This window comes from Chiloscyllium plagiosum, unplaced genomic scaffold (genome assembly GCF_037043375.1).
Source record: "Chiloscyllium plagiosum isolate Xiang-an unplaced genomic scaffold, Cpla_swu_hap1 HiC_scaffold_5, whole genome shotgun sequence".
NCBI classification, from domain to species: Eukaryota; Metazoa; Chordata; class Chondrichthyes; order Orectolobiformes; family Hemiscylliidae; genus Chiloscyllium; species Chiloscyllium plagiosum.
The window spans coordinates 77,030,347-77,054,259 of record NW_028270143.1 but is presented as its reverse complement, the minus strand read 5'-3'; the positions used below and the strand labels follow the sequence as shown (position 1 = coordinate 77,054,259).

The 23,913-nt window shown below is 40.6% G+C and overlaps 1 protein-coding gene across 5 annotated transcripts in view; it reads right to left on the bottom strand.

Annotated features, from left to right (window-relative positions):
- znf804b (zinc finger protein 804B) overlaps window positions 1-23,913 on the bottom strand; it is an 870,963-nt gene that overhangs the window by 70,853 nt on the left and 776,197 nt on the right. For all 5 annotated transcript variants that reach the window (XM_043690314.2, XM_043690316.2, XM_043690313.2 and 2 more), the window contains one exon: window positions 9,762-9,905. In XM_043690314.2, coding sequence (XP_043546249.1) covers window positions 9,762-9,905 — 144 coding nt within the window. The remainder of the gene's footprint in view (window positions 1-9,761; window positions 9,906-23,913) is intronic.

Sequence of the window (23,913 nt, the reverse complement as noted above, 5' to 3'; positions counted from 1 at the left end):
TTAATTTGATAGTGGAGGAGGCCCTGGATGATCATGTAATTGGCGGAGTGAGAGAGGAAGTTGAAATGGCTGGCAACCAGAAGGTGGGGTTGATTGGAGCATATGGACCATAAATGTCCCCTCAACCATTCCCGGGTTTGCGCTCGGTCTCTCAAATGTAAAGGAGACCACATCGGGACCAAAGGATGCAATAAATCAGGTTCGAGGAAATGGAGGTAAGAGGAGAGGTGTGATATTGTTTGTTGTTTGGTATATTGACAAGACTATGCATATGCTACGACAACTGATGAATTAACATCACACAACAATTGCCAGACAGGAGTGTTCCCTCCCAGTTAGGGAACACTTCAGCGGTGAAGGACATTCAGCTTCTGAATTTCAGATAAGCATCCTCCAAGGCAGCCTTTGAGATACACAATAACACAGAATCGCTGAGCAGAAACTGATAGCCAAATTCTGTACCCATGTAGACTGCGGCAACTGTGATCTTGGGTTCATGCCATGCTACATGTAATTCCACCATACTGTCTGTATTTGTAAAATCTTTCTTACTGTCCTGTTTTGACACCATCTCCCTGATGAATTGTCATAAGCTCTCTACTTTAATTAGTTTGTACAGTTCTGGATTACTCTTATACCTATTGTGTTATTCCATTAGGTTTGTCTTCAGCACCATCTTATTTTTTAATTTTTTGCAATTATCTCTCTGCCTCAATTAATCGGATCCTAGGTCATCCTTTCACTTGCTTTTCAGCTGTTGACACTTTACTCACACCATCTGACACTTTTGATCACCTGAGGAGACTTATTATTCAGCCTGTTGACACTCCACTCACACCATTTGTGTGATCTTTTGATCTCTCTGCTTATAAATTCTGCACCTGTGTGCTTCCCTTCGCAGCAATCCAAAAGCTTCAAACATCCAAAAATTTCAAATAAGCCTGTTGGACTATAACCTTGTGCGTAGAGACCAAGAGCATTAACATGTATCAGCAAAAGCAGCAGTCCCAATACCGACCCCTGGAGAACTCCACTACAAACTGTCCTCCAGCCTCCAAAGTATCCATTGACAGTACTCTCTGTTTTCTATAACTCAGTCACTTCTTTATTCACATTCCTATTGTCCCTTTTATTCCATGAGGTATACCTTTTCCCAAAAGTCTACTCTGTGGCATTTTATGGAATGTTGTACTATCTGCAAATGTTGTACTACCTGCAAATCTCCAACCCTCTGGCACTGCCGTTAACTCTATGGAAGACTGAAAAGTTATGGTCAATTTCCTTTCAATTTCTGCTCTGAATTCCTGCAATATCTTTGGATGGGTTTCATCTGGTCCCAGTGCCTCATCAATTTTAGTTATTGGTTGCCTGTCAATCACTTCCTCCTTATCAATTCTGAACCCTTCCAGCAACAGAGCATCCTCTTCCTTGGCCTGGGAATAATCTACTTCCTTGGTAAAGATAAACACAGAGTATTCATTTAACATCTCAGTCTTGCCTCTTTCCTCAATGTGTAAATCCCTGTGTTCAGTCCCAAATCAGCCTTACTTCTCCTTTCACTGCCTTTTTACAATTAATGTGCGCATCGGATTCCCATTATGTAGCATCTGAAGATTGCTACATTGGAGTAATCTTGTTTTTTTTTTACTTAGCTCCATAGCTCTGATGGCTCCCATCCTGCTAAAGTCATTGGTAACAACTGGACTTGTTGGGCCAAATGGCCTGTTTCCACACTGTAGGGATTCTATGAAATTCTATGAAATGCAGACCACATTCCCTAGCTGTTTGCTCTCTCTGATGGATGTCATGCAATTGCTCGATGTCATCCTTGATCCTGGAACCAGGGAGGCAATTCTGGAGTGGTCACGGAAATGCCTGCCTATTCACCTAATGAATGCCCTCTCACAATTGCCTCTCCTGTCTTCTTCCTTCCCTCGTGTGCAGCTGATCTCTTTATAGTATCACAAATCTGGATCTGATTGCACTCTGTTGAGGAACTGATATACTCACCAGTTTCCAAAACGGAGAACTGATTGTGAGAAGACACCAAGGGAGGAGATGGCCTAGTGATATTATAGCAGGACTATTAATTCATAAACTCAGCTAATGTTCTAGGGACAGAGGCTTGTATCATGCCATAGCAGATGGCAGCATTTGAATTCAGTAAGAAAGAAATCTGGAATTAAGAACCATGAGAAAACCATTACTGATTGTTGGAAAAATCCATTTAGCTCAGTAATGTCCTTGTGGGAAGGCTATCTGTTATCCTCACCTGGTTAGGCCTACATGTGACTCGTGACCCAAGGCAATGTCAGTGATTCTCTAAAATGGCTTACTGAGTCATTCAGTTCAAGGGCAGCTATGGACAGGTGATAAATGCTGGCCAGCCAGCAATGCTCACGTCCCATAAGTGAATTTAAAAAAAAACAAATACCTAGTTATCTTCCTTGGACTGCTTGGCAGTTACCAATGTCTCCAAGTCCTTATGGTACGTGACCACCTCTTCAAATGTGCTATCCACATAACTCTCAGTTCCTGGAAGTACCATAGTGAGTCCCGTCATTGTGTGAGTTCTGAAACCTAGTATTAAGTTACCGGTTCAGTCACTTTTCTGACTTGTATGATCATTCAAGGCACTATTGGAGCCCATGACTTCCCACATATTATAGCCATCCATTCCACTTGACCAAGTTGAGCTGCTATATCTTAAAATTCACTCCCTTACTTTATTTTCATTTACTTTAGGATATTGGCCTTGATTTTCCCTTATTCCTGGTGTTTGCACTTAAATCCAAAAAAAACTTGCTCTTAATTTCCTAATTTAAGCAATTAGAAGACCATCCCTAGTAGTTGTTTCTTACCAGTAACTTTCTGTGATGTCACAAATTTGTTCTCTTACTCTCCTGTCAAACTCAGTGCTGGCTGGTTCTGGGAGAAAGTGGGGACTGCAAATGCTGGAGATCAGAATCAAGAGCGTGGTGCTGGAAAAGCCTGATGAAGGACTTATGCTCAAAACGTCGATTCTCCTGCTCCTCAGGCGCTGTCTGACCTGCTGTGCATTTCCAGCACCACACTCTTCTGTCTGGTTCTGAGCAACTAAATGGCTCACAGTGATGTAGGTCTTGAGACTCACCCACAACTTATAGCCTTTCACTCCAAGCTGCTCCCTCAGTGGTCTGATATCTCCCACCAGATAAATTAGTGCTGGACTCCAGGTTTTCCTTTCACCCACTTGCCAGATAATGCTGACTCCTCTAGTTGCTTTCCTCACATCAATCTTTCAAACTTTCTTTGATTATGAAATGATTCCCAGCAAATGTAAAGCGGTTATATCATAAAAGAAGGAAAAGAGAAAACAAGCAACTAAATGGCTAGCTAGTTTACTTCAGTCATTGATAAAATGCTGAAAACTATTCATAAGTAAATGGGAAGGGTCAGCACAAGAATTCAGCTTGCAAGCTATTCAGAAAGCAAATAGTATGTGTATCTTTATTGGAAGGAATTTAGAGCATAAGTTTAAAGAAGTCTTTCTACAATTGTGCAGAGCTTCGGTAAGATCACACTTGTACACCTCCATACAATTTTGGTCACCATCTGTAGAAAATGCTACACCACATAAGAAAAAGATTACAACAAAGGTGTACCAGGGATACACAGGTTTTATGAGGAATAATTGAGTAGAATATGTCTGTAGTCTCTGGAGTTTAGATTTTTGAAAGGCAATCACATCAAGCATAAGATTCTGAGAGAACCTGACAAAGTAGATGCAGAAAGGCTGATTCCCCAGACTGGAGAGTCTGTAATTTATGTGATTATCTCAAGTGGTTGGCCCTGACAACAGAAGAAAGCAGGAATCTCTTGATTCAAAGGGTTGCAAATGTTTGGAATTCTCTGCTCTAGAGGACAATGGATGCTCAGTAACTGGGACAGTCAAGGTTGAGATCAATACCTGGTTAGTATGTAAGGAAATCAATGCATATGGGAGTCGGTTGGAAAAGTAGAATTGATGTTATGCATGGAAGAACAAACTCAGTGGGTCACAGGGCTATTTTCTTATTTGAAATTGTAACAGTACATCTTCTCTTCTGTGTAGCACTGTACTAATGAGGACATGATACAATGGTATAGTCTAAAGAATCATTTTTTTGCTTTGCCTGAAAGCAGTAGCTTTCTCCTATTGTGGCTAGGATGGTGGTCTGCCTCAGCAGAGGCAACTTCTGTCCTGGTACAGCCAAGCAGGAAATCCCCTGTTCTGGGAGTTCGTTTGGTCTGTTTGACTTGGGACATGGCATCTCAATGCAATTTGATAAACCAAGTGTGGTAAGACACACTGACAGCAGAAAGGTGAAAGCTAAGCACCGCCAGTGAGGTCTAGGTCATTAATCCTGAATCAACAAAAGATTGGCACTTTAAAAAAATTCTGATGGACATGAGGACACGATACAATTGGCAAAGCAGGCTTGCCAACTCTGATTGCTGACAGGCCCAACATTTTCTGGCTGGATAGCCTGGCATGGTGTGTAAGATGTGCCTGACTAATTACTGCAAATAATGACGTCAGCTCCAATGAACTACCACCAGGATCCATCTTAAAGAATATCACGGTTTATGTTATGATCACTTTTACCAGATGATTCTTTAACAAGACATCTTTATTTAATGTTGACTTGTAATATAATATACATTACCAAGTCTAATATAACTTGTTCTTTAATAGGTTTCAGTATGTCTTGTCATTCTAAGACAATGATCTTTCAGAATGGGCACACCTGTTGCATCAAGTTCTCCAGTTAGTTATTTAATTATCCACAACCATTCACAACTGGATGTGACAGGAATGCAGAGATTAAATCTGAACTTTTGGTGTTGTTATCTCTGTCTATTACAGACTGATTCTGCTGTTCAGCATGCAAATACTACAGTTTCAGGAAGTCGAATGCTCATATTTAGTTATGTCCAATTCCTGGCATGCCTTACTGCACTCTTCATTGTCAATTGCAAACAAATCTCAATGTCATCTTCTGAGTTTTGCACATTGTCCACTGAGAATTGCATTGTAAATACCTGAACTTATTTCGTACATCAATAGGTGACTTCTTTCTGGTAACATCTTACACAATAAAGTTGGAGGGAGCAGGAAATTTGTAATTACATGTTATGCTCACCAACGATTATGGGGCCTGACAACTGGTAGAATGAGAAGACTTTGCACCAGAACACATGTCTCTGATAACTGTGCTAGAATTTAAAGAGCTACAAATGCTGTTAGGCATCAGCACCTCACTACTTGACCAACATTGTGGACCCTGAGTTTGCTCATGTCCCTAGTGCACTGACCACTCAACCTTCCATTCCTTACCATCCTACCACGGGCAGTGAGCTGGATCACAATGCAGCAGGCCCAGTGCCTGGCTCCGAAATGATGGTTTGCAACTCCACCAGGAAAAGCAGACACTGCTCAACAGGCAGGAGAGCATGAGGATGTCTCAAAATGATTCTGCCCTCATCTGCCCAGATGGAACTGACAAAACTAAAGTAATAATAGGGCCATCGAGGGAGGTGAAGTCTCAGACTTGGTAGTGACCTTTCACCAAAGACCTGTCAATTCAATATTCAGCCTCTGGCTTTAATGGCCCTTTGTCTGCTTCTGAACAGTCACCTCAGTTGTGCTGGTAGCCTCCACACTCAGCTGGAGATGCTCCAATGTTGGCAATGTATCTGAGTGTGACTACAACTCCCCTAAGGTTGCCCATCTATACAGAATGGAGAAAGTGAGGACTGCAGATGCTGGAGATCAGAGCTGAAAATGTGTTGCTGGAAAAGCGCAGCAGGTCAGGCAGCATCCAAGGAGCAGGAGAAGGCTCCTGAAGATTCCTGAAGAAGGGCTCATGCCCGAAATGTCGATTGTCCTGCTCCTTGGATGCTGCCTGACCTGCTGCGCTTTTCCAGCAACACATTTTCAGCATCTATACAGAACGGGCAGCTAATCCAGATTTTAGTCTTTCCCTGGGAGGAATACAATGGGAAGCTGTCCTGGCATAGCTCCCCTTCCTCTGCCATTTCCTCACCATAACTAATTCCATCTCATCAAATCTGGGGAAATTCAGACCAAAAAAAATGCAGTGTCCGAATCCTGCACCACCCAATTTCTAATGTGCAGTGTCTATTGGCAGCCTACTGCCCTTGAGAGAAAACAAAACACAGTAATATTTGGAAACGAACATACTGGTCCTCCATTTTGAAAAAAATATGTGCAAGATGAATTTGACCAGTATGTCTTATTCACCAGTATTACTTGTTTTTCATTCTGGGTGTTTAGAAGTTGAAAGCAGCATTTAGAATATTTTCTGTGACTGATGAAACCAAGGAACAGGAGAAAGGTGAGATGTGCTCTTCTGCATCTATCCAGAAACTGGATCAAAATGGCATCTTTGTTACTGTAAAACTCACTTGAATTAAAATTACTTCATGTACAATATGATAGTACTAAATGCATTCTTGTTTTGAGTTAATCTTCAGTGGTGAGTATATGATGAATTTTAGCTTTTAATGATGTATGAGCTTTGAGTCCTGATGGTGACCTTGGAGAGAAGCAGCTGTGGATACTGAAAAAGCTAATGTTGCACAATATGTGTACACAAGATAAATTTTAGCAACTTCAAATAACTATTGGGTAAGGCAATCTAAGCAGGAAAGTGCTGAAACAGCCTCAAAGATGATACTGTAGGGAAGAGGCAAATGAAAAAATAAAGGGGAATTTAGTACAATCATTAATTGACCGTATTTACAGAGAGAGATATATGGACATGGATATTGTAATTTTAGTAACAGTATCAGTACTTGTTATTATTACACCTCTGAAACTGACAACAACTTCTGGTATCCACACATGCGCAGTTAATTGTGGAAGTCATGTAGTTGCTACCAGTGATTTCCTATCCCTCCACAGGGTGTGCTTTTAAGTACTTGCAGATGGAAATCATCTAGAAATTACTGACAAGTGCAACCACTTTTGAGAATAACTGTTCCCGGTTTGTCCAAAGCCTGGATCAAGTTAGAAAGTTCAGACAGCTAGACCTGTCTCCACTGGAGCTTAGAAAACTAAGAGATGAAGCCTTGAAGGGTGTTATCAGGATGCATGTTGAGAGGATGCTTCCTCTTAGAGGAGAATCTAAAACCCAGGGCCTCTGTTTAAAATAAGGGATCAGCCAGTTAAAACTGGTGAGGAAAATTTCTTTCTCATAGTGGGATATGAGAGTTTGGAATTCTCTTCCTCAAAAGCCAAGAGTAGCAGATTATTTGAATATTTTGAAGACAAGGGTAGAATCATAGGGCAGCATGGTGGCTCAGTGGTTAGCACAGCTGCCTCACAGCGCCAGGGACCCAGGCTCAATTCCAGCCTCAGGTGACTGTGCGGAATTTGTACATTCTCCCTGTGTCTGTGTGGGTTTTCTCCCACAATCCAAAAAATATGCAGGTTGGATGGATTGGTTATGCTAAATTGCCCCATAGTGTTCAATGATGTATAGGTTAGGTGGGTTGGCCATGGGAAATGTTGGGTTATAGGGCTAGGGATGCTCTTTGGAGGAGGAGTGCATACTTGATGGGTCAAAGGCCTCTTTCTGCATTCTAGAGATTTATTGGTTCTAGGTAGATAGATCTCAATAAACAATGGGGTAAAAGGTTATCCTTTTGGGAGTAGGAAAACATGTGGAGTAATCAGATTAGTGATTATCTTACTAAATGGTTGAGCAAGCTCAAGGAGACAAGGAACCTACTCCTGCTCCTAATTCATGTGTTCATACATTCCTGGGACTTTGTTATAAAAAGTGTAATGGGGTTTTAAATGATGTTAAGTTATGCTTTCTGCTGACAAGCCTTTATCCATCCGAAACTTCAATATTACATTTGTGGAGGGTCAAATTTCTCCATTCTGATAAAAAGATTCCAAATATTCTTAATTTAAAAAAAATGTACTTACGATGTTTCAGCTTCCAGCCTAATTCCAAGTGTATACCTCGATTTTTATTCTATGTCAAACAATTACCTAAACTGAAAGATAGTCAATGCAGCAATTTTCATTTCCTGATTTGTTGTCTTCAATCTTGGCTGTTTAGCCAGCTGAAAGACGTCCCTCTTGTTAAATGCCTGAAAAGCCCAAAATTGTTGGTGCCAAGATAAAAGTAACGTTAAATAAAGTGAAGTCCACACTGCAAAGATTACTAGAGCCTTGTATACAGTCATGATTGTTGAAACTGGCGCATCCATTTCTAACACACACATGAGACACCACAATATTGCAAGATACAACTGGGAACTTTACATATGAATAAAAAGTACCTGTGAGAACTCATTTCCTATTTTGCCCTATCTAGTTGATCAATGTGAGGGATGAAAACACTCTTTGACTTTGTACTTAGCTAATTGTCAACTATTCCCAGAGCAGCTATGGTATAAAATTGATTAATCAGCACCAGCCATGCTAAAGGAGCAATATAGGATCATTTACCCATAATACGGCTCTCTTGATTTTGTAATGACTCCCACTTTATTCTCATTCAACCTCAAGCCAAACAAGTCTCAAAGAGCAGTACCCACGGCATAAATGTGGCATTTTCAATATCCTCACTGTGAAAAGCTTTCTGAATGTGATTGTTCACTGATGCTTAAGCGAGGTCCACACTACCAGGATGTGATACAAGATGTGCATTTAACATCCAGCACAAATCAAAATAGATAGTAAATCACAGCAGGAGCTACTAGCATGAAGCACTCAAAAGTGTTTGACTCTTTACTGAGCAAATAGACTGTGTAGTTACAAGCTGTTACCTCAAAACTGAAGGCTGCAGATACTCTAACTTTAAGCAATAGTTGATAAGATGGAAATTACTAAGACTGATATGAACAGTTAACACATTTGAATTAAATTATTCCCTTCACAATCTAAACTGCAGTCCTGATCCTGCCTTTGGGCTGTCAATTCTAATTTGTACTTACATTCCAAGCTTAAATTTGCCAGACTTGCTGCATTTATTACCTTCAATACTTCTTATTATTGTTAGGAGTTTGCAAACATTGTAAGGTCACAATATGATCCTTATGTTGCTAAGTATGACTAAGGATAATGATTAGATTTCCTACAGTGTGGAAACTGGCCATTCGGCCCAACATGGCCACACCCACCCTCCGAAGAGTAACCCACCCAGACCCATTCCTCTACATTTACCCCTGCCTAATGCACTAAACACAATGGGCAATTTAGCATGGCCAATTTACCTGACCTGCACATCTTTGGACTGTGTGAGGAAACCGGAGCACCCGGAGGAAACCCATGCAGAAACGGGGAGAATGTGCAAACTCCACACAGACTCCACACAAGGTTGGAAATGAACCCGGGTCCCTGGTGCTGTGAGGTAGCAGTGCTAACCACTGAGCCACCAAGCCATTAATGTACAATAAACTGCTGGCAGCTAAAACAAAAATCAATAGAATTGCATTGCACTTTATTTTCCTGGAGTTGGTTATGCAGACACCAGAAATTGATACCCCACCTTTAACAATTTATTTTTGATCAGTATTCACTACAATTTAAATACATTCAGTACTAAGGAAAAAAAATCTATGCACTGCAAATTAATATGACATCCCTCTGTTTAATTAATAATTAATAGCTTATTATGTAGAAATCACCTGAACACAATTTATCTTCTGTTGAATGCAAAAACGTAAATATCTACTGAAGTCAACAAACTTCCACTTACCTGTTTGTGTGCATGGTCATAAGAATTTATGTGATTGTCAAACTCCTGATGCTTGTGGTACTGCTTGTCACATAATTCGCAGTAGAAATTGGCTTTCAGGTCCTCAAGGGCCTTTGCTATGGCCTTCTCTTTTCCAGCATAATCCTGTATGGATAAAATTAATATCTCAGTATATCATTTTCAAACAATATGTTAGTGGAACAAGGTATACCAAGCAAAAAATTGTTTCTGTAGCAACTGTTCTCAATTGCACAATTGTGGAATAAAGCCAAATAAGACAATGGTGTCTGTCATCAATGTTCAGCTTTGGAGAGTCTTTCAATGAGCTAAAAGCTGGTGATTGAATGTAGATAATCTCAGGTGAGAATAAAGCCCCTATGACTCAACGGATAACAGTACAATATCTTGTAATGCAATACATTTTAATGTGTCTTCACATATAGGGAACAGAAAGCTATTAGGTATACATTATAGTTCACCACTTTGGAAAGTGTCAGTAATTTAAAAATGAGGAAGACAGAAATCATTCAGAAGAACAGATGAGCCTTAAGAACAGCTGGTTTGAGAATTTCTGGTAGGGGATAAAATGGGAGTTGGTGAATTTATCTCCTATTTATCTTCTACCCTTCCATCATTCCTAAAAATCTAAACTAAAACAGTATCAGCAGCTAAGCTTAAGTATGTTTTGATTGATGGTGACAAATTCAATTCAGACCGTTAATATTATTTTTTCGCCTCACTTGATTTGTTATATACTTGGTGCATCTAGGAATTTCTGATGAACTGTGTGCACGCAATCAATATTATTGAAGTTTAGCTAATAACATTAACTGAGGAGGCTTGGCAGATTTTGGGAGGACATAGAGGTTAGCAGTCAGCAAATCAGTGCAGAAGGAGTTTAGTATTAGGAAATGTGAAGTAACACATTTTGGGGAATAAAATCAGTGATGGAAGTGTGGATTAACCTAATAACAGAAACTGCTGGAAAAGCAAGTCTGGCAGCATAGGTGGAGAGAAAGCAGAGTTAACATTTCAGGTTTGATGCTTTTGTTTCTGATTTCCCGCATCTCCAGTTCGTTGGCTTTTTTGAATTAACTTAATGGAATGTTATGATTTGTTTATCCAGCTGTGGAGTGAATACGTTTTATACGGAAAGTTGCTGAAGACAACAAATAAGTCTTTTTTTTACTAACGGGGGCATTGATATATTGGTGCTCTGAATCTCACCAGAAATCGGCTAAGTGTCATTTTTGACAAATTCATGAAGGGTTTCTCTCTGCGCGTCCTGGTCGGTTTTCTCATGTTATCAGCCCAAACTCGTCTTATTCACTATGCCACATGTGCCAATGGTGCCTTGCTCATAGTATTCTCATACTCACTGCAGGCAGAAGCATTCGGCAAAAGTGGGACATCTTGGAACTCTTGGCACTTGCATCATCTCTGAAACTCAACAGTACACACACAGTCAACTGCTGGCAGCCTGCAGCTGCCCTCATGGTTCATTTTACTTGCCCGAGGCACACCAGAAAGTGAGTAATTGGAACATGCTTTGTTAATGGAGACTGGAGGTCTCAGTGGATAGGTAGGGGTTTGGGATGGCTACATGCAGTCACCACCCACGTGAAGGCCCTGACATGCTGATTACTGGTGGAGGACTGGAAGCATGCTAGAGTCGCCAAGCTTGTCACCAGCTATGTGGCAGGCAGGAGAATAGGAAACTGTGTAATAATGAGAAGAGATGATGTAAGGGTGAGGATGTTATTGCATGCTAATGCACACACACAAGCCTCTCAGCACTCACAAGTGAGAATGTAGTCTCAATACTTTGTTGGAAATGGAAATTTTGATCTTGACAGAGGAAAGCTGATCTCATATGATCCTCCTAACTTTGTCACCATCGTGTACCTTTTACTGGGGCCCAGTTCAAATGTAAGAAGGAAAAGCTGAAAATCATACAACACCAGGTTATAGTCCAACAGGTTTAATTGAAAGCACTAGCTTTCGGCGTGCCTCTCCTTCATCGAAAGCTCCGAAAGCTAGTGCTACCAATTAAACCTGTTGGACTATAACCTGTTGTTGTGTGGTTATTAACTTTGTATACCCCAGTCCAACACCAGCATCTCCAAATCAGCAATAACCTGGATTTCATAGGGAACATAGTTCCCAACTGCTGAGGTAAAATATCAGGGGTGAGCCCGCATACCAAACTCACAGCTGTCCCTCAGCTGTTTGATGGTGGAAACTGTGTTAATTGCTATAAAAGAAGACTTCTGCCCTTTATCAGAAAAGATTGCCACCTTAAAGAATTGTCAGCTGATCAGATGTATCCCGAAAGTCAACAGTGACTGCTGCTCGGATTATGGTCAGTCCTGATGCAGAGATTGAAGGGCAGGGCTAGTACTTCTAGGATCCATTGAAGGGGAAAGATAAGTCGGGGGACTGTGGCTTTGGAGAGCCCTGGGGGGACCATAAGGTGGAAGTGCGATCTTAGTGGGAGTTCACTTAACAAGCAAAGAGAAACAAAAGAAACCCTCTTCCTTGCCCACCACCAGCCTATGAACCTAAAGCTGCAGGCTAGCTGCTTAGTGTGGCCTCCTTTACTGAGGGTGTAATATTGGTGACGGTGGTGGAATGAGGTCTGTAAGTGCCCATTACATTCAAACAGGCGTGGGGCAATACAGACGGTGGTCAGACTACCATCAGATTTTATGATCCCCACCTTCACATATACTGGCAGGAGAGAGCAAAATGCATCCCAATTTGTCACTGAAAATCCATCATAGCTTGCTGGAGTTGTAGAAGTTGCATGCCTCACCTCATTAATATTAATGACAAAGGAGGTGATATATGTTTAGAGAAACAAGACAATATTTACAGAGTACTTGGTGTTTACTAAGGAGGAGAAATCTGAAGAAGCCATGACAGCAGTAGCAATACATAGGGTGAAACATGAGAGGGAGGACTGATTATACTTGGGGGTAAATTGGTCACATGATCTGAATGACATGCATCTGAGGTTGCTGAAGGAAATGAAGGCGGAGGGAGCACACAAGGACTTCCAATAATCTTCCAATCTATCATTTACAGAGGAACCTCGATTATCCGAATATCGATTATCCGAATTTCAGGTTATCTGAAGAAGATTTCAAGGTCCCACAAAAGCATTACATCAAACAGGTAAGTGTATTTGATTTAACTGTACTGAAGAACATGTGAAAACACTGGCAAAAAACAAAGAAACATAAGCAGCTCAAGCATCAGCAACTGGATTTTTTTTAAGTAAGCGTTGCTACACAGTCCTTTACAAAAGTAAGTGTTTTACATTTTACAGGATGGGTATTTCCATCACTTTACCGGGCTGTTCATTAAAAAAAATGGCTGAGAACGTAAATGCATGTGTGAGGCAGTGTTCTGTCTTTCTATCATGAGACTGCATTCCTAGAAAGTGACTAACGCTGCTTTGTTCATAGAAGCTGTTTAAGACTTTGTTTAATGCTGTCTTCACCACTCCTTGCCAAATGGTAACTCCTGCTGCATTCTTAAAAAAGTTTTCTTGTGTTATCATTGCTTTATTTTGTTCATCATGTGAAATCTGTGTCCTCGTGCGCTCAATATATTAAAATTATGGATTTAAATAAATTCTCTGGTAGAGCACAGCTTTAGATCAGCATGGCTTCCCTTGTTTAAGGTAAAATCGATTATCCGAATATCAATGATCTGAACGAAATGGTGCCTGCCCATCTGGTTCGGATAATCGAGGTTCCTCTGTACACAAGGGACACAAGCACACAAAAATGAAGACCAGACATAGGCCATTCGGCCTCTCAAGCCTGCATTGCTATTTGACAATATCGTGCTGATTGGTTTGTGCTTTTGACTTTCCTTTCCTGTCTGTTCTCCATAATCCTTGACTCCGTTTTTGTTCAAAAATCTAACTAACTTAGCCTTGAATGCACTCATTGGTCCAACCACTACTACTTTCTCCAGATAATTCTACAGACTGATATTCCTCTCAGAAAACAAAAATCCCCTCTCAGTCTTAAATGGGAGGTCCCTAATTTTTAAATTTGTTCCCCTAGTTCTAGTAGGACCACAGAAAAGTTACAGTAGAGAAAGAGGCCATTCAGCCCATGAGTCTGTGTTGGCTGAACAAGCAAGCTATCTGTTCTAATTCCATTAAACAACAACTGGTCAATGGTCTGTAGGTTATGACATTTCAGGTACAGATAGAGGATCATTTTAACTGAGTTCAGATCTCCCATCTCCACTAACAAACCGGACAGTGAAATGCAGATCCTACCACCGTCTTGATGAAAATATCTTTCCGCATGTCCCCTCTAATCCGTCTGCCAACCAGTTTAAATCTATGCCTTCTGGTATTGAACTCTCTTTCTTGTCCACTCTATCCATGTTCTTCATTATTTTGTACACTTCAATTAAATCACCCCTCAGCCTCCTCTGTCCTCAAGTAAAATGACCTTGCCAATCCAATCTTTCTTATACCTGAAAATTTCAAGTCTTGGCAACAATTTTGTAAATTGCCTCTGTATTTTCTCTCGAGAACTGTTGTCTTTCCTGTAATGTGGTGGCCAAAACTGTCCACAAAACCACAGGTTTTTTGCCTAGCTGATTTCTCATTTAGTTTCAGTATTATATCCCTTCTCTTGTATTCAGTACTTCATCCCACGAAGAAAAGTATCCTGTAGCCTTCTTTACCAACTTATCAGCCTAATCAGCCACCTTGAGAGACCTATGGACATGCACTCCACTTCCTCTGTCTTTCACCTATAAGACAAAATATCCTCTCAGTATCCACTTTGTTAAAGCCCCTCATCATCTCACCTATTTCAATTACATCATCTCTCATTCTTTTGAAATGGGTCTAGACCTAGCCTGCTCAATTGTTCTTCATAAAACAATACATTCGTATAAGGAATCAATTGAGTAAACTTTCTCTGCACTGTATTGAATGCAAATATACTCTTTCTTACAAGAGACTAAAGCTGTGCACAGAACTCCAGATGCAGCCTCACAAAGGCTGAGTACAGCTGCAGTGAATCATCATTACTTTCCTACTCAATTTTGCTTGTAATAAACATCAGCATTCCATTTGCCTCCTTAATCACTTGCTGTACCTGCAAACTAACTTTTTGGGACTCATTAACCAGGTCACCCAGATCTCTTCATACCATAGAGGTTCGCGGTATCTCTGTCCAGTCAAATAATATGCTGATTTTCTACTCTTGCTGCCAAAATGGAAACGTTCACAATTTCATGTTTTTGTCCACTCATTTAATCTGTTGAAATCCCTTTTAGGACTTTTGATAATTTACTTTTCTACCTATATTTGTGTCATCAGCAAATTTAGCTACCATAATTTAGATCCTTCATCCAAGCTATTGATATAGTTTAGTTAAGGCCCAAGTACTACTCCTTGTTGCACTCCATGAGCTTACCAACTTGAAATTGACACTTTTACATCTACTCTGTGCTTTCTGTTAGCTTACCATTCCTCTCTCTGTGATCAATGCTACTCCCTAAAAAATGAGCTTTTATTTTGTGTTGTAATCTTTGATGTGGCCACTTATTGATGCTTTTTGATTATTCAAATACACTGTGTCTAGACTTATCTCTTTTTCCACCTTGCTTGTTAATTTACCAAAGAAATCTGATAAAGTCATCAATATAACATCCCTTTCACAAAACTCTGCATGATCCCTTTATGAGTTTTTTAAAAATGTCTTGATTTCACTTCCTTAATAAACTAATGGATGCCAGCAATATCTCCATGACAGATGTTAAACTAACTGGCCTATAGTCCCAAGCTTTCTGTCTCCCTCCTTTCTTCGATATATTTAGAGTCATACAGTCATATTTGTGACAGGGACCTTTAGAAAATGCTGTGAATTTTGGAAGATCATAAATAATACATCTATATCTTTGCAGTGACTATCTTGAATACCTGATGTTGCAGGCTATCATGTTCAGGGGATTGTTAACTTTTAGTTTTTCAAGTTTTCCCTGATGACTGTTATTGTTTTAATTGTCTTCCTTCCTTTTACCTGTTGAGTTTCAAGTATTCTTGGAGGTATTCAATCATGAAGATAAATGTAAAATACTTATTCAACACTAATGTCATTTCCTTGTTTAATTTTTAATTGCCATTATTAATTTATGCATTTAGAGGTTCCAAAGGATTGGAGTGCAGCAAAACTAATATTCTTTTGAAGAACGGACAGCACAAGCAATTTAAGGCCAGTTAGCTAAACTTCAATAGTGGGTAATGTTTTTAAAACAATAATCAAGGAGAAATTCTACAGGAAATTGGGGATATTTCAGTTGGTCAAGGGAACCTGGCACAAATTTGTAAAAGATAAACCAAGCTTGACTAATCTAAATGAATTCTCTGATGATATAACGGTGACTTTGACTACGTAAATGCAATGAATGTTGCCCATATCAATTTTAAGGAAGTATTCAACAAAGTACCATACAGAAGCTAACTAACTAAATTGAAACTCTTGGAATAGGAGAGTCAGTGCTAAGTGGATAAAAGATTAGATTAGATTAGATTAGATTAGATTAGATTAGATTAGATTAGATTACTTACAGTGTGGTAACAGGCCCTTCGGCCCAACAAGTCCACACCGCCCACCCATACCCCTACATTTACCCCTTACCTAACACTACGGGCAATTTAGCATGACGAATTCACCTGACCTGCATGTCTTTGGACTGTGGGAGGAAACCGGAGCACCCGGAGGAAACTCACGCAGACACGGGGAGAACGTGCAAACTCCACACAGTCAGTCGCCTGAGGCGGGAATTGAACCCGGGTCTCTGGTGCTGTGAGGCAGCAGTGCTAACCACTGTGCCACCGTGCCGCCCACAAGAATATCTTCAGGACAGAAAATAATAAGTTGTGGTAAATGGTTATTTTTCAAACTGAAGGATTGTAGAGAAAGGTGTTCCTTAAGGTTCAGTGCTGTACCACTGCTCATTTTGCAAATTTATAAATGATTAAGGAGGGGATATAATGGTTAGCATCCCTTCTTTAAACCAGAAGTCCAAGGTTCAAATCCTCCTCCTGAAGCTGAGGTGAGGAAATTTGTTTAATAAAACTGGCAAACATAGAGTAACAGAGTCATTGAAGCAGCTCCTTTGGTCCAACCAGTCCATGCTGAACACAATCCCAAACTAAACTAGTCCCACCTGCCTGTTCCTGGTCCTGGTCCATATCCCTCCAAACCTTTCCTATTCATGTGTCTATCCAAATGTCTTTTAAGCACGGTAATTGTTCTCAGATCCACTACTTTCTCATAAAGTTCATTCCACACTCGAACCACCCTCTGTGTAAGACATTTGTCCCTCATGTCTTTTTTAAATCTCTCTCCTCTCACCTTAAAAATATGCCCTTTAGTCTTGAAATTCCCCATTCTAGGAAAAAGACAACTACAATTAACTCTATCTATACCTCTCATCATGTTGTAAAATTCAATCAGATAGCCTCTCAACCTCCTTCACTCATGATCAATGTGTAAATCCTTCAAACATATGCCAATAGTAGATGGCAACAGTGCAAAAGATTTGTGGTCAGTCATATGATGGAGTGCAATGAGATCTTCTACCATCAGCCTCCATAGTGCCTGTCTACAACATGCATGTAAAAGTGCCCTCACCCCTTCCTTTCCCTTCCACCAAAATGGGAAAGATAGGGTCCCCTGATCCTCACTTTCCACACCAAAGGATCCAAAGGTCATAAGCTGCTACTTATGCCAACTCCAGTGGGATGCCATCATCCTACACATATTCCCCTCCCCTCCCTAGTAAGAATTTCACAGAGGCCTTCTATCAGGGACAAGCTTGGTCCACTTCTCCTCCATTACATCCCCAAGCACTATTCCCATGCAATCGTAGAAGGTGCAACATTTGCCCACATACCTCTTGCCTCCACACCATCAAAGGCCCCAGACACACCTTTCAGATAAAGCAGCAATTCACCTGCACTTCATTCAATCTAGTCTACCATATTCACTGCTCAGTTAAAGCTTCCAATGAACTCAATGCAAACTGGAAGAATATCACCTCATCTGGCAACCTTCAGGACTGGAGTTTAATTTAGATAAATGTGAAGTGCTGCATTTTGGAAAGGCAAATCAGGGCAGGACTTATTCATGTAATGGTAAGGTCCTGGGAGTGTTGCCAAACAAAGAGACTGTGGAGTACAGGTTCATAGCTCCTTGAAAGTGAAGTTGCATGTAGACAGGATAATGAAGGATGTGTTTGGTATGCCTGCCTTTATTGATCCAAACCTTAAACTGACCATTGATTGAGGCAAACTGCCCATCTTTCTGGGCAACATTGATCATAACACCATACAACCATGTCATGGCAACGTTTTTCATGCAGAGGGTGCTGCATGTCTGGAATAAGCTGCCAGAGAAGGTGGTGGAGTTTGGTACAATTCCAATATTTAAAAGGCATCTGGATGTGTGATGAATAGAAATGGTTTAGAGGGATATGGACCAAATTTGTATGATAAGAATGTTACTTGCCACTTATCAGCCAGCCCTGGGTATTGTGCAGGCCTTCATACATTTTGAGATGGACTACTTCACTACCTGAGCAGTGGTGAATGGTGCTGGACATTCTCTAATCATCAATGTACACCCCCACTTGTGACTCTATGATGTAGGGAAGGTCATCAATGAAGCAGCTCTCGATAATTGGGCTCCTACAGGGATGTCCTAAAATAGAGTTGACTGAACCCCAACAACTAGAACTATTTTTCTTTGTGCCTGGCATAAGTCCAACCAGCAAAGATTTTCTCCTCTGCGCCCCTCCCCCCCCCCCCCAAAATTCCAATTGACATCAGTTTCGCTAGGGCTCCTTGATGCCATATTTGGTCAAATGCAATCATGATGTCAAGAGCTGTCACTCTCATCTATCCCCAGAGTTCAGCTCTTTTGTCAGTGTTTGAACCAAGGCTGTAATGAGGTTAGGAGCTGAGTAGCCCTAGTGGAACTCACCGTGAGTCAGTATGCAGATCATTAATAAGTACGTGCTACTTGATAGTACTCTTGATGATCCCTCCCACCAATTCACTGATAATTAGATTAGATTAGATTACTTACAGTGTGGAAACAGGCCCTTCGGCCCAACAAGTCCACACCGACCCGCCGAAGCGCACCCCACCCATACCCCTACATTTACCCCTTTAACCTGACACTACGGGCAATTTAGCATGGCCAATTCACCTGACTCGCACATTTTTGGATTGTGGGAGGAAACCGGAGCACCCGGAGGAAACCCACGCAGACACGGGGAGAATGTGCAAACTCCACACAGTCAGTCGCCTGAGTCGGGAATTGAACCCGGGTCTCTGGCGCTGTGAGGCAGCAGTGCTAACCACTGTGCCACCGTGCCACCCATAATCATGTGTAGACCTTTAGGATAGGTATGTGACAGTGTTGTAATTGTATTGAATGAGCTTGGTTGGAGTACAGTAAGTCCTGGAGCACCAGCCAATATTGGCTGGCATATTGTCAGTGCACATTTTCTTTGCAGCATCCAGCGCTTGCAACCATTTCTTGATATCACATTGAACAAATTGAATTGGCTGAAGGTTGGCAACTGTGATTCTGGAGACCTCTGGAGGAAGCCAAGATGGACCATGCACTTGGTGCTTCTGGCCAAAGGTTGTTGCAAATGTTTCAGCACTGTTGTTTGCACTGATTTGTTCAGCTCTCCAGACTGTTGAGGGTGGGTATACTTGTGAAGCTTCATCCTTTAGTGAATTGTTTAAAAAGCTATCACCATTCAGGACTGGGTGTGACAGGACTGTAGAGCTTACATCAGATCCATTGTTTGTGGAATCACTTAGTTCTGCCTATCGATTGCTACTTATGCTATTTGGCATGCAAGTAGTCCTGTGCTGTAGCTTCACCAGGTTAACACCTCATTTTTAGATATGCCTGATACAGTTCCTTACATTTTCTTCTGCATTCTGCGTTGAACTAGGGTGTGAGGGTCTTTGTAAACATATTCACCGGAATGTTTCCAGTGATAGAGCATTTGGATTACAAGACTATTTGAATTACAAGGTTACACTGGAATAGTTGGGGTTATTCTTTTTGAAGTAAAGGAGATTGAGGGAAAATTTGGTAAAAGTATGAAAGACCTAGATACAGCAGACAAGGAAGAACTGTTCCAGGTGATAGTACAAGGAATAGGGAACACAGATTTAAGATTTGGGTGAGATTTGCAAGAAAATGTGAAGAGGAACTGTAATGAATTGAAACTCTGCATCCTTGAGGGTAGTGAAAGCAAAAACGATAAATGATTTGAAAAGGTAAGTAGACGGGCACTTGACGACAATAAACCTGCAAGGCTGCATATAGCAAATGGGGGTGTGATACAGACTGGAGTACTCCCCAGTGGAGGCAACATAAACTCACTGGGCTGAAAAGCCGGCACTGTGCTGCTCATGACTCCATGACTTGAAAAGGAGTGCATTTAAGAAGCATGAATATTACAATATATCAGCATTACAACACTTATACAAAATAAAAGTAAATAGCTGCTGTCATGGTTATAAGCTCAGTAATGCAATTCCTTATTGTGGCATAAATCAGTCAATTTGGGATCAGTGGAACTAAATGGTTAAGGCGGAACTTATTTCCACTCAGTTCTGCCTGTTACTTTCTCTCATGACAGCATCTGATGGAGCAATAGTGTGTATTTCCATTCCTGAACGCCCCCCCCCCCCCCGCCAAATAATATTTCAGAAAAGTGCCTTTTTTGAATCCTGAAGTCTCCCTTAAAATCCAGCAGTTATGCTATGTCACCTGTAAGACTAATGTAAATTCATCCCCACAAAATCACACAAGGCCACGTGCAGGATTGAGTGGTATTGACTTTGTATTCTTTGAGGCTTTAAGAAAGCTGACAATTGTGACTTTTCTTAATATGGCAAAGAGTTGCAAATTCTGCCTGTCACTCTGCTGCTGGTATGACAGTGTTACCAGAATTTTGAGCCTATTAACATGAATTGGATGCATGTGCAGAACTAGTTGTATGAATTCTATTAATCACATCTTTTATGATAAGCTCAGTATATCATGTAAAATGTGTATATATACTAAAGCAAAATATCAGTCGAGAAAACATTAAACAATATATTAAAGAAAGGAAATACACTGTAACATGTCAAAACTTTAAATGGAGTATAGGACAAAGAATGTAATATCAGTAAATATAGCTGTAAACTGACTATCAGAATCCTTATTTTTGTTTCCACTGCTTAGCATTCAAAAACTAAAAAAGTAATATTTACTTGTCTGACCTTTTAGTCAGGCTGCAGTAGTGGCTACTCTGTTCTGAGAAGGACATACAGGCAGAGGAAAAGATACAGTATAGATTCACTAGACTGTTTCCAGAGATAAGGATCACAGTTAAAGAAATAGAGTTTATAGATTCAAGGAGTGAAATTGGTCTTCACTGACATTGTAAAACAGATTATAGTGAATTGGTAGCTACACTTGAATGTTAAAGCAAATCAGTCATGGTGAAGGCCAATTTCAGATCGTTCTCATTAGAAAGGAGAAAGTTCAGGACTAACCTTATAAAGGGTTTCAAGATAATGAAGGGTATGAATATTTTTGCAATTTATATATACTTATTACTTTGACAGTCATATCCAAGGTCACTATCATAGTTAAGCCTGAAATTCCATGCTTTCAGGAATATCATGTGAGTGTTGAGATGCATGATATCTTAAGACATTGGCTCAAGGTATTCTGAGGAGTAAAGTGAGGACTGCAGATGCCCGAGATCAGAGCTGAAAATGTGTTGCTGGAAAAGCGCAGCAGGTCAGGCAGCATCCAAGGTACAGGAGAATCGACATTTCGGGCATGAGCCTGTTAGGAAAGTCAAATCGCATCCCTTTTGCGACAATCAGTGTGCTGCATTCAGAGATTCAGATGTCCAGCTGTTCAGCCTCATATTTCACATCTCCTGTGAAATGTTAAGTAAGTAATATGTAAAGTGTGTGTGCAGAGAGGATGGCAGTTAGGTAGGCTGCCAGGCTGCCAAGTGGTTAGGGTACCAGTAAATTGTGTACCAGGTGAATCAAGCCCAGGTGTCAGGTGGGTAGGGCACCAGTTAAGTGTTGTAATATGTAGGTAGGCTGGGAGTGGTGGATACATCAAGACCACTGATAGTGAGGACAGGAGATGTTGGGGTTGATGGTGGAGAGGGAGGATGTTGGGGGTAGTGTCACTGGAGAATGGAAATACTGGGCTGGTAGTGGGCATACTTACGGACCGAGCCAGCTTGGTGGGTATCAGAACCAGAAGATGTGAGAGCTGACAGCAAGAGGAGGGTTGTGGGGGGCAGCAAGTGTAGTCGAGACCATTGCATGGTGGTAACCAGGAGGAGGTGGCGGGGTTTAGATAAGTATCGAATCCTGGGGAGGGGGCTAATGTTGGGACCGGTTATGGATGGAATGTCTGGTCCTCAGGGTAGTGTAATACTACAGATGACCAATGACATCAATGTGAGGTCTGAACCATTTTTGATATCAGGTCTCATTTCAATAATGGACTGGATTTTGCTGTTGCAAAACTTCAAATATTCACTGTCATTACTGACATTAGTTTGTGGTTTCTGCACAAAGTCTACATCTAAACGTGGAAAGCATGAAACTGCTATCAGAGACAGGATGCACTATTTTCAATTGTGACCAATGAAATTATCACAGAGATTCATGTATTACCTTGAACGTGGCCTAATTAAACACGATTTGTGCATTAAACAGGACATTAAATGTTACACTTTATCTGAGGAGATGCAGGGATCCAGCGTTGCTGCAATTTAATATTTGTGTATACTTATTGTAGCCAGGATTCAGCAAAAAGGATTTTAATAAAATGGAAGAAAGTTAAACAAAAGACTTGAGCAATTCAAATTTCTGGCTTTTTCAACTTCTTTTCACAATGACATGATTAATTTTTTATCATATTTGATGTAATATATGTCCTGGGACTCTTATGGTGGAAGGTTGCAAATATTCAAACAGAAAATTGCCTTTTTCACTGATGGACCCAATATTGTCTATTTTACACATAATAGGAGCTCAATGGATGGAAGAACAAAGAGGCAGGATCCAAAAAGTTGATCAGGAGAAAATTCTCCTCACCTCAGAAAATGCATTGATTATCTTTTGGGATGATATTGGAGGAGATGTGAATGAGGCAACTATACTTCAGTTAACAGTTACTCAGCTGCTCCTGTGATATATTAAAGGAGGATATTTGGCCACATTCGAAGCGCTTTCCTGATATCAATGGTGATGAAAGTAACTATAGAAATCAATCTTTGTGTCAGTGGATCATTTCAGTCAATACAGATAATACATACAGCATCAACCAACATACAAGATCCTGTTTTCACTTGATGATAGATGCCACACTTCATACACCTTCTCAGTTTATCAATTTTAAAGTGTTTCCTGCACAGCAATGGGAGAGGCTTACTATATTCCCTGAGATCGCTGGCATCTATGAAACACATATTAAGTCGAAGGCTCCTTGTCTCATTGGTGTATCATTCCATTCACAGATAAGATGTGATTTAATTAATTGTCCTACTGATACCCCAATTCTGCATCCTAAATACCAACAGGGAAAGATTCAAAGTGGAAGTGTTAATGATTAAATTGTTCTCTGGGACTCAGACTGATATGATGCCCTTAATAGAATGAGTCAAGGCTTTGGATGAATGTTAGGAACAAGAGCTATCTGCTGAAGCTGTGGAACACAATACCCTATCCCCAAGGTAAGTCGCAATCTTACATGCAACAAGTGGTGAAGAGGAAAATTACAAGGTGGAAATCACAATCTGAGGTTCCAGGGAATTTCCCACCAGTGCTATGTATTGGTATCACCATCCAACCTGCGGGTTAATTGCAGTTCACTCCTTGCTTGCTGTTGCAGAGTTACTTGAATTACTGTGTCACTGGAGTCATAAAAAGAAAGAAATTAGTAGAGCTGTATCATGACATGCTGAGGCCCTAAGCTGTGTCAAGCCTAGGACGCCCTGTAGCATTACTGAAACTGGTGCATTATTCTTACAGAAAAGAAAATGAAAACAA